Source organism: Zingiber officinale, chromosome 2A (genome assembly GCF_018446385.1).
Source record: "Zingiber officinale cultivar Zhangliang chromosome 2A, Zo_v1.1, whole genome shotgun sequence".
In the NCBI taxonomy this organism is placed as follows: domain Eukaryota; kingdom Viridiplantae; phylum Streptophyta; class Magnoliopsida; order Zingiberales; family Zingiberaceae; genus Zingiber; species Zingiber officinale.
This window is the reverse complement of record NC_055988.1, coordinates 84,285,950-84,297,485: the sequence shown is the minus strand read 5'-3', so window position 1 is coordinate 84,297,485 and position 11,536 is coordinate 84,285,950. Positions and strand designations below refer to the sequence as shown.

At 33.1% G+C, this 11,536-nt stretch overlaps 1 protein-coding gene across 1 annotated transcript; it reads left to right on the top strand.

The window, feature by feature from the left end:
• Positions 1 to 1,931: 1,931 nt before the first annotated feature.
• LOC122041384 (E3 ubiquitin protein ligase RIN2-like) lies at positions 1,932 to 10,526 on the top strand. Its single transcript, XM_042601039.1, has 12 exons — positions 1,932 to 2,631; positions 3,438 to 3,515; positions 4,456 to 4,542; positions 4,624 to 4,745; positions 6,156 to 6,252; positions 6,584 to 6,680; positions 7,460 to 7,617; positions 7,707 to 7,844; positions 7,916 to 7,983; positions 8,122 to 8,349; positions 9,353 to 9,725; positions 10,354 to 10,526. The coding sequence occupies exons 1-12, from the start codon at positions 2,386 to 2,388 to the stop codon at positions 10,408 to 10,410; spliced, it is 1,749 nt and encodes a 582-aa protein (XP_042456973.1). The 5' UTR covers positions 1,932 to 2,385; the 3' UTR covers positions 10,411 to 10,526.
• The last annotated feature ends 1,010 nt before the right edge of the window (positions 10,527 to 11,536 follow it).

Here is an 11,536-nt window from a genome sequence, read left to right as displayed (position 1 = left end):
TATCTTGTCGTGTTATTTAATTACGATTTTAAAAGTTATCGTGATTCATCTCCTCCGTTAATCCTATAACAAACTGACAAAGCAATTGGGGCGAATGTATCTACCTTTGCCACATGAAAGAAATGGTAAATCATGGTAGTTCTTTGGTGGAAGAGACTTATTTTCTCGAAAAAATGAATCTTAAATATTCAAACTTGTTTCTACGTGACGTTTCTATTACCTGAGCATAACTCGGTTACATTAGTAAGGACATCTATACCTTAGCTTATGAGGGTTACACTAGTGTTAATCCAATTGTGACTAAGTTAAAACTAGTGTTAATCCAATTGTGACTAAGTTAAAATAGTTAAATAATTTTAATTAAATTGATACAAGAATATTTTAATATAAATTTTAAAATTATTTTATTTTATGTTGTTATATTTGTTATAATAAAAGTGGAATAAAGTACTTTTGAGATGAAAATTATTTCAAAATATTATTTTATTTTTTATAAAAATATTCTTTTCTCAAAAGAAAAATAAGGATCCGTGTATTTTTTTTATTTATTTTAATAGTCGATCAAAAATTTTCATATGACTAAATAGATGGTTCTAAATTTAGTATTATCTAATTCAATAATATTTTGTATATTTACTTTTATCTTATTAAATTTACTAATATGACTTATAATTATTTATATATTTATATCATTATAAAAGGTTTTATATATATATATATATATATATATATATATATATATATATATATATATATATATATATTCTATTATTTGTCTATTTAGTAAACCAAAAATATTATAAAAATATTAAAAATAGTTTAATATAATAAAATATAAATAACTAATTGTTTTCTATCACATAGCATTTTACCCTCCTAAAAGTTAAATATGAGAAATCTTATAAAAGATATATTAAATTAACTATTATATCTTTTGATACAAATCTTCACAAAATTCATACATGTAAAATTCATTCCATCATCCTTATCAAACCAAAAGAGAGTTAGAATTCTAAATTGATAAATGAAAATCAAATGAAGATGGAACAAAAGTTGATCATTAAAAATCTCTTTCTCATCCTCAAATGTAACATATAATGAAGTGAGAATGATTTTGATTTATCAATTTAGAATTTCGACTCTTTTTTAGTTTGGTGAAAATGGTGGAATGAGTTTTTTTGGCTGATTATCTCTTTAAGAGTTGCTATTTATGTAGGTGTGCATATATAAATTTTATGAGAATTTTTACCGAATCATATAATGATTAATTTAATGTATTTTTTTCCCTTTCAAAGTTATTATCGAAAAATAATAAAAAAGACAATGCCACAATTATCTTTTATTCATTGTATGCCATGTTTGATGATGAGGTGAAGATTTTTAACGATGAATTTTATTTTACCTTCATTTGATTTTAGTTCATCAATTTATAATTTTAGTTCTTTTTCATTTGGTGGGTGTGGTGAAATGAGTTTTGGCTAGCTATCTCTTTGAATTATTATTTTTTATTATTTATGCTAATGCATGTATAAACTTTGTGAGTATTTTTATCAAATGATATAATGATCAATTAATTATATTTTTTCCCTCGTGAAGTTATTATTGAAAAATGATTAAAAAAATATAAGGACACAATTATCTTTTAAGATTTCTCACATTAATTTTTGATCGAGAGTTAAATATTATTTTTTAAAATAATTAATCAGATAGAATAATATTGAGCTTGAGATGATTAATCCCATCACATAATTTTTTTTTTTTACGGACTATCAAAATAAATCAAAAAAACACTTACAATATTAGGGATAGTAGGGATTTCACTCGTCTACAAATAAAAATCTTAATGGCAAAAAATTTTAAGTTATTTTGAAAATTCTGCAGCCATTGTTTGGATGTCCAGGGAGCGAATTGAAAATTTTCCCAGAATAAAAGGAAGCGAGGCGAAAGCAAATCCGTCGGTGCCGTGGAAAAGGCATCGGCTTCGATCTGTGCACCTTCGATCGGCGATTTGTATCGATCGCTGTTCGTCGTGCTCCTCTCCTTCCAATCCAATCCGCAAATTCAAGTTTCTCTCTCATTTTTGCCAGTTTCCAGCTTTCACGGCGAGGAGAGGAGGGGAAGACCGATCGGGTCGATTGGAATCCTCCTCGTTTGATGCGTTTGAACAAAGGGATTGATCCACACGGCATGGAAAAGCGCACAAGGATGGAAACTCCGAAACCCTCGTCACGCGCTACCTGACGGTTCTCCATCTCCCGGTGCCGATCTAGGGTTCTGGATCCTTGGTTGTTGGCCATTTGCTGCATCGGGCACAGGGAACGTGGGGTTGCACAGATTCTTCTTAGGGCTCTCTGCGAGCGGTGAACCTTCAGGAAGCGGGTGTGGATGGCGGTCAATTATCTCTACCTGTCAGCCTTCAGCACGACGGCCGGACTCGTCGCGCTGCAGTGGTGGACGGGTTTCTCTCTTGATGGGATGACAAGGGATGGGTTGATTGGTGGGGAAGGCGGTGGCGATCCATCGGAGAGTGCAGGGAGCGATCTGGTGCTGCTACTTAGTTCCCGTGTCACCGTGGCTCTACTTGTGAATTTCGTGATCAATGTTTATATCCTGGCAGTGTTACTGCTCAAGGTACGAACTTTCATATGGGACGGCATATAGATAAAACTGTTGATCTAGAAGCTTACTATCATTTATGGTTGCCTTATTTACTTCTTTTTTAAGCTCTAACACAATCATATCCCTCTCGTAACACATTCTCTATTCCATTTGATCACCCCCCTACTTAGGGATTTCAATTCCTTTTAAATTCATAGATTAAATGAGTGGAATCATTTCCCCCTGCCATAGTAAAGATTGACGTACTAACTGATTATTAGTTTGCAATCTTCAAAAATTGGTTCTATATCCAAGTGAAGCTAATTCTGGGCTACAATAGCCTTTCATGACCTCTAAAGATCTATTTGTGAAGTAAAGCTCAAACATGAGTAGAGAAGCATTCATGCATTCAAGAATTGGAAAAACCCTAGATAATGAGGAATGCTGTTGTGTCAGACATCGATTGTGCTTATCTAAATTACATTACTGTCCAAACTTGGAAAAACAATTTTGTAATACTCAGGGAACACAACTAAGATATGGAGTGTGTAGTATCTAAATACTAGTTGCCTTGTTAAACTTCAGATACACTGTTGTAATATTCAGGGAGTACAAAATATGAAAAGTGCAAGGAATTGAACCAAAAAAAAGTTTCTTTTTCAAATTGTGATATCATATTGATGTTTGAACCCTTTGTCTTCACTTATATTGGTGGGTATTTCTTCGATAGTTGGACATTAAGTACGTAAGGTAAAACTTTATGAGATTGCCAAGTCTTTACTACATTAGATCATCATTTCCATTTTGCGCGTAACATTTATATTTTTGCCAATTTACAGTTGCTATTCTTTGTCCAATTGACTGCATCAGAGACTAGAAAAGTTTTGGAACGATTTATTAACTACATTATGTACAAGGTGAAGTCACATCCAGTTTCTAATTATGTTTGGGCTTTAAATACTGTTTGTATAATGTTTAAATATTTCTTGCTTTTTTTGTTACTTTTTTTTTTTCCTGTTATTCTTGTAGTTATTTTGTACCATTTGTCTTTAAGTAAGATTATGCTGTGTATACCAGTGTCAAGGCATTACAAGAGATTAACTAGGACATGGAAACTTATGGGATTCTTTGAAGAAAATTGTGGGGTACTTCAATCCATTTATCAAACTCTTCATTTTAATCCACACCAAGTTTGGTTAATCCCGACTATTTGGGGTCAACTACATAAGATATTACCCCTCTATTGAAGTATGGTTAACATCTATGCTCATAGGGTTTGAAAACCTATTATATTAATTGTCAAGGGTTAATGAAATCCTTATGTTAGACCCAACATCAAGGTTGCTACCCATAGGGGATTACAGAACCAAGTAAATAGTTGTAGTAGTTAGACCACAATTAAAGAATATAAGAAATTCCTTGTTTGGAGGCAGTTGTTGACTTGGTTTGTAGTTTTGGGCTAATCCTTGGAGTAGAATTGGTAAGATTAGTTTTGCCCAGCCAACATCATTTAGAAACCTAGCCTGAAAGAGGAGAGAGCGCTTAAGCAGTTCAAAATGATCTTGCTTCAAGGTTGAAGCTAGTAACTGACCTGAGAAGATTGTGCAAGTGAATAATTTCTGAATTTACATTAGAAAGTGAAAGTGTTGGATGACCATGATCTTTATGTTTTGTCAGAACATAGCCTGATATTGGTTGCAGTGTTTATACTTTTTAATATTCTTTCTTCTTGTGGTGCAACAATGTCAGCTTCAGTAGTTTACAATCACAATTTGGTTAATTACTGAAAAAGGGAAATATTAGGCATGTTGCTATGTATTCCTGTGTTGATTACTTGACTATACTGGTTTTTAACAGGGAGCCTTTCTTCCATTGGTTGTACCACTGAAGATTTCTCATGTGATCTTTTGGTCAAGTTGGTTGATCTTTCTTTGTTCCCTTAAGGTAATGAACCAAAAGTTATCCCTGTTTTTTTGTATATTTGCTACAAATGTGCTATCAATGTTTTAACTAATTGCTTTGCAGATTTTTCAATCAGTTGCAAGAGATCGGCTTGAAAGATTAAATGCATCTCCTTCCATGACACCATGGAAGTACTTTCGAGTTTATTCTTCCCTGTTGCTGGTTCTTTTTGCAGACTTCATTTGGTAATTTTTTTGCCATACTAAACAAGGGAGAAATTGCTATTTAATTGTCTTAGGATGCTACTTCATGTTTCCTGTGTTTTTTGGCCTCATTGCTTGGAAATGAAGAGGCTAAAGGAGTAAAGAAAATATACTATCTGGTATGGACTCAGGTAGGCTGGATAAGAAGTCACTAGCAATTAGTCTGAAACTAAAAAGATATAGGGTGAGGAGTCTATTTGTCTCTGTCATGAATGTTGATCTAAGCAAGTGTTTTGTTCAGGGAGGGGATAGTAAGTTCTTTCAAAGAGGTGTGATCAAACACTTGATTTTAGAAATAGAAAACTTTAGCTCAATTTTTGTCCTCATACAATGGTGTAGGTCCATCTTAGCCTCAATATCTTTATTAAGGCTAGACATAAAAAATCTGTATCCCTTTCTTCGAATTGTGAAATTAGTTCTATCCCTTCTTGATACTAGAAAGTCACATCCCAGTGAAAGACATCCAGCAGTGCTCCTCTTTTTTGCTTACCCTTCAAATCTTTCCTGATTCCTTTCCTTAGATTCCTATAGTAACTAAAAAGGTTGACGCGAGTAGTCACTACTTTCTAACTAATATGCTCCTTTAAATATGACATTGTGATAAAATTTCTCGATGAACTTTTTGTGACAATTACTTGATTAATACTCATGTATTTCCCCTATGAAATGAAGGATCAAGGAAATCCACTTTGGGGGGCTATATTTATACTGTGGAGGTGGCACAATAATTAATAAATGTATTCATGAGGCATGAAATCTAGGTAGAGGTGGGGGCATTCTTTAAAGTCCAAACCCACTTCTACTGCCACCTACCTGGCCTCAATATCTTGAATTCCATATTTTGCTTTACAATTTGCAGTAAGAAATTCCATATCTGTTGCAAATAGCATCCTGGACCACTAGGACCTGGCTCATACCTATTTTGGTCTTTAAAATCAGTTTCATTATGTCTGATTATTAGAAATAAATATAAAAAAATGAAGTTCTAGCCGTGGCCCAATATTTGGTATACAATTTACACTGGTTAATAAAATGATTCGTTAGATTAACAGTGATTTTTAGTTTTGTATGACATCCATTTGCAAGATAATCAAAGATAGGAAACATAGGAATGAAATCGGGTGATAATCACCTCCTCTATTTCACAAATTAGATTGATATTGCATCTTTACTCAAGTCCTTTTTGGTAAGACGAATACACTGCCCTCAGAATCATCTCATATTTACGGTGTACCTTTTTTCTGGACGAATTATTATTACATTATATACTTTTTTTGTATGCTTAACTTTTTTGCCCTTTGGGTCCAAAATACAGGTAAAGTGAAATTTGTTTTTGTCATTAGGGTTTATATTTAAAATAATGTATGGAATCTTTTACTTTTGGACTCTCAGGATGAAGCTGTGTATGGTGCTGTGCAGTTCATATAGTTCTAGCTTGCTTATGCTGTTGTTCTTTGAGCCTTTGAGTGTAGCTTTTGATACATTACAGGTGATTTTTTATGGGCATGAATTCTCCTTGAGATAAGTCTACCTTGTTTATCATTTTGCACACAAAGTTGGAGAATTTTTTTTTCTGTTTGATGTAAGAATAATAAGATTGCCATCTTTTCTATCCTCATGCATAGCATAGAGAATGTTTCAACTTTTGGCTGAGCACATGAGCCTATGGTTATCTGATTGGACTATTGTGCATGCATTTAAACAATTGCATTTGAGATCAAAATAACAGACATGCTATATGTTTAAGGCAAATAACCTTATAATATGCATAAGAATTAAGATAGCAGAGATTTCTTTCCTGACATTTCTTGTCCTTGTAGGTCATTATGATACATGGATTTCAGTTAGCTGAGATTTATCAACGGCATTCCAGTGGAAATGCGAGCTTAAACTTTGATATTCAGAAAACAACAGCAGGTAGATAAGATCATGAAATTTCTGTTATTTGGTATGGTTGTATTCCACATGCTGGATTAACTTATATTGTTAGTTCTAACTATGTCAGGTGTCTACATTAACCTGTAATGAAATGATTTACTTTGTATAAAATCATACTGAATTTTAGTGGACATTTTGTTGTTATGTTAAATACAGTATCACGGGTTCATTTTGCATAGCTAAGTTACTTCTCAGCATTTGAATTCTGGAAAGTGATTCCTCAGGATAAAATATTTAGATTAGTTATTTGGCAGTTTGTCTAGAATTATTTGGGAATTTGTCAAAGATTTAGGGTAACAAAGTGTTATTTTTTACAAAGAACCGGTCTGGTTTAGAATCCCTTTTATTGATTTATCTTTTTACCTAATAACATTTCCACTTTTGGTAAGTTGAAATATTCTTGGTGTTACATCACAGTCTCTTATATGCTAGGGATTATGTTGGGACGTATTTCAATCAAAATATACCACTGTCATTACTTTTATCTGTAGTATTGTTGAAAATATATTGCTTTCTCTCTAAGTTACTGGTACCTGTCCAATTTTCATGACATATTCAATGTGTCATAACCATTTCACGTGTGTTAATATTTAATTCCCTTTTTGTGACGACATTCTATAGAAGATGATGCAAAGTGCTGCTTTGTTGGAGACCAGCCATTTATCATTTTTATCATTTTTATCATTTTGTGATACCAGTATTAGACACAGTTGAATCTTTCATAATATCAACATAATATAATTCAATTCTTATTGCAGGTTCTCTTTCTGAATGGAAGGGACTTATCTTAAGACATTGTGGTTTCATTCTAGATATGATGACTTTGGTAATGTCATTAGGCCATTACTTAATGACATGGTGGCTTCATGGCATGGCATTTCATCTAGTAGATATTGCTCTCTTTCTTAATTTGCGTGTGAGTGATAAACTAACTTTTATTACACAGGCTGTGTCATGACACTTGTATTCTGATTTTAAATTATTCCTTTTGTCTGAGATGAACAGGCTCTTGTAAGTGCAGTTGCAACGCGAATTAAAGCTTATCTTAAGTTAAGGAAGGCCCTGACTTCCCTTGATGGAGTACTTCCTGATGCTACATATGAGGAACTTTGTGCTTATAACGATAAATGTGCAATATGCAGAGTATGTGGTTCTGATGTTCCTTTAAACTATTTCTAACCTTTTCAGCAGAATTATTGATTAAGAAAATCCAGGAACCAATGGCCAGGGCAAAAAAGCTCTCCTGCAATCATCTATTCCATCTTGTGTGTTTAAGATCTTGGTATGTTTTCTGTTCTTTTTGTTGACACCGATTCAAGATTCTGTTCATTGAACATTCACAAAACGATTTTGTTTGATGCTGGATATGCCAACAAGAAGGGCCTTCATCATACTTATTTTGTTTTTATTTACATCTCAGGCTGGACCAGGGTTTGACTGAGGGCTACTCTTGCCCTACATGTCGGAGGCCATTATTTGTTCCTAATGCTCAAGATGGCTCAAGGTCTGCTGCTGCAACTGGTACAGATGGCAACCAACTTGTTGAACATCTTAATTTAGGATTGAACCAACCAAGAGTTCCTGTTCATGCACTACCTTTAGGAGCATCTCCAAACCAGCGACAGAATACTTCTGATACACTTTGGAGGTTACTCTTATCTCTATACTCTTTCAGTGTCACAATTGAGTTACAATATTTCTTGATAACTAGCATTGTTTCATTATCATTTGACGTCATGCTGTCATTAACATTCTTGTATTTTATTTCATGAGGTCTCCAAACTAGGCATTGTAAGACTGGTTAACCTGAGTATTGTGTCCCAACTGGTCATAGCCAACATGTTTAATTCTTTTGTAGCTGGATTTCAATGCTGACTTGACTAATTAATGTCTTGGTTCCAACATTTTATCCAGGGTGCGTAACTATTCTTGTTTACATTTTTTGGCAGGATACTTTCTTTTACTTCTAACTTGCTTCCCTATTACTACGACTACTTTTGTTATCTTGTGTTTTGTTGTCCAATTATGATTGCACGCTCTTATACTCTTATTACTTTGGAAGGATGTAAGAGTGAGGGAAGGATCAAAAGTCGAACAATTAAAAGTTAAGAGAAGACAATTATTCTCACTTTTCATTTACTTGGAAATATGGAGAAATGAAGCTAATTAATTTTCATTTTTGAAGAAGTAGAGTCTCCATATCCTCTCTAGGGAAAGTAAAATGGAGATTTTTTCCCCCAATCTCTCCCTTCACTTTATAAGCCTAGTTTTGAGCATTTAATTTTGAGAGAATATAGCAATTGTGATCCCTTTTGTTATTTTTGTTCCTACTTTTTTTCATCATCAAGTTCACCTAGAATCTTGTCTTTTATTTATTTCTCATGTCCTGTTGTAATTCTTTCTATAAATATGGATGACTTTCCAACCTGAGTTTATTCCTTTGTAGTCATATCATTGTGGTGTACCTCAAGAACTTGTGTGAAATTAGAAAACTTACTCAAGAACCAATATAAGCTCGGCACACCTCAAAAACTTGTGTGAAAATAGATTTTGAATTTACTCAAGAACCAGTATATGCTTGTGATAGACAATTCATTTGTACTGTTGTTTTGGAACACTAACTAAAAAGGTATATTTTGTTCATTGTACAGGAGTGCCGCCTTCAACCCCAACTTGACACCTCCATGGGTGAACCAAGGGATGGATGGTGCTAGTTCATCTAGTTCGGTCAGATCTGTTGGATTTGAAGGTGTTCAGATGATGATGAGGCAGCTCACATCAGTTAGCGACAACTTTGCTCATAGTTCACTAGACAATGCTGCGTGGAATCTGTGGCCTTCTCAGCACCCTGCATCTCCTCTTGTTCCTGCATCTTCCTCCATTAGACCCACCAGAAACACAACTGATTTACGAATTCGGAGGGCTCCATCATCACCCGTCAACAATAGCATGCCAGAGTTACTTGCAATGGTAGATAGAGTTCGTGAGGTTTTACCACACATTCCCGATGAGCTAATTGTACAGGTATTTTTACTATCTTTTTTTTTAAATATCCTTCATAATAGTTAATTTACCAACCAGAATGAATCCAGATTTATTCCCCCCTCCACAATATCCTTGGTTGAGATTTTTCCTTGCAAAATAGGTGCAAATTAACAGTGGCAAGATTTACAGCTAAAATAAATATCATTTTTAAACATTTGGATATCTGAAATATTAAGTTGGGATCTACCATAGCCAAAAATATAGAAAGTGGTGCAAACTGATTTGTTGCAGTAAGATCTAGGTAAAAATAAAATTGCAATTTTGTGTACTTATTGTCTAAAATGTTCAATCTGTGGTGTATAGGATAAATTTATTATTTTTGCAGATTTAAGCTTAAAAATATATTTTAGAACATCAGAAATGTTTAACTTCGGAGGTATCCAATTAAATATAGGATAAACTCCGCTCCTGAAATCAGTATGTTTTATAAAACTGGCATTGAAGGTTTTGCAGGGAAAAAGTTATTTGTGTAAGGGTATCATGGCCAAGAAAAATATTTTAGTGCATTTTGGTAAAACGTATTGTAGGGACGCATTTTGACAATAACCTTGAATTCTTTGGGAAATATTTTCCTTTTTTGCTTTATAGTTGATATCCTTGTTTGCAGGATTTGCTGAGAACCAACAACATCAATATAACCGTGAATAATCTTCTTGTACAATAACACAACCCGAGTTGCAGTAAATATATTTATATTTTTATTTATATATATCCGTATCAACTATCAAGGTCTGTACATTAAAATTTGGCAGATATAGTGGAGAATACACGTTGCCATCAGTTACCGTATTTCTTCTTTCAGGTTGCTGCATACTTTCTCTTTACATTTTGTTCCATACATCTCAGTATCTAAAATGAGTCGAGATAATAAGTTAATAAAAATATATTATTGTTTTTTTTTACTTTAGATTTTAGTTTGTCATTTTAATCTTTTAAGATCTTTCATCATAAGTTTTTTCTTGTTTTGATTTTTTTTTATAAATGAAAGTGATTTTTAGTAATTGGATTTTTTCTTTTATCATTTATCTTTTGTTTTTATATTTTATGATTTTTTCATCACTTGTTATAAGGCATTTTATTTAGCCGCGTTAGTAAGTTAAGCAGAGGGATGGATTTTCTAAACAAGGATTTGAATTTACACCCTACAAATAAATACATGCAGCGTTGTGGGTCAGATCAGTTATTTACAGGCGAGTAAAAGCTAGAAATATTTGGAGCTTTTATTTTATTTTATGAGTATTAGCCATTTTCCGTATTTAAGTTTTAAATTTTCAAAAATGTGCCACTCCACCGTACTAATACCCCTCATTTTTGCGTGCTTGTTTGAATAAAAAAAAAAATCTGATTTTTTTTTTTGGCGTAATGCCCCTAGTCTCCGACACCATCGGATGTCATTTTCCACTTAAGTTTATTTGTAAAAATCTTTTTTTAAACTTTAATCTCCCGGTGATCATCTTCGTGCATTAGTATTCTGATTTGAGTTTTAGTTATGATGAATTTATAGAATTTTTTTTTTCAAATGAAACACGTAATTAAAGGATGTTGAATTTTTAACTGTCCGTTATGAGTATTTCTCGATTTATTCTGATGATTTATGAAAAATTTTTATAGGATTGAATTGATCGTCTCAAATTCGACGTTATCCAATTTAATTAATCATTAATTTTTTTTACATCACGACGTTGCCACGGATGTTCAATTGTTCGGATGATGATAGTTTCAGTACAATGAATTAAAGGATTAATTTTCGATAAACACAGCCTAAAAAAAAGATTTCTTTCCCCCTGTTG

Bases quoted from the DNA above. Each gene is read 5' to 3' on its own strand.
- LOC122041384 (XM_042601039.1), top strand. From the start codon at position 2,386: ATGGCGGTCAATTATCTCTACCTGTCAGCCTTCAGCACGACGGCCGGA. The intron at 4,543-4,623 runs GTAATGAACCAA...ATTGCTTTGCAG, and splicing joins TCTTTCTTTGTTCCCTTAAG to ATTTTTCAATCAGTTGCAAG. The intron at 9,726-10,353 runs GTATTTTTACTA...CCTTGTTTGCAG, and splicing joins CCGATGAGCTAATTGTACAG to GATTTGCTGAGAACCAACAA.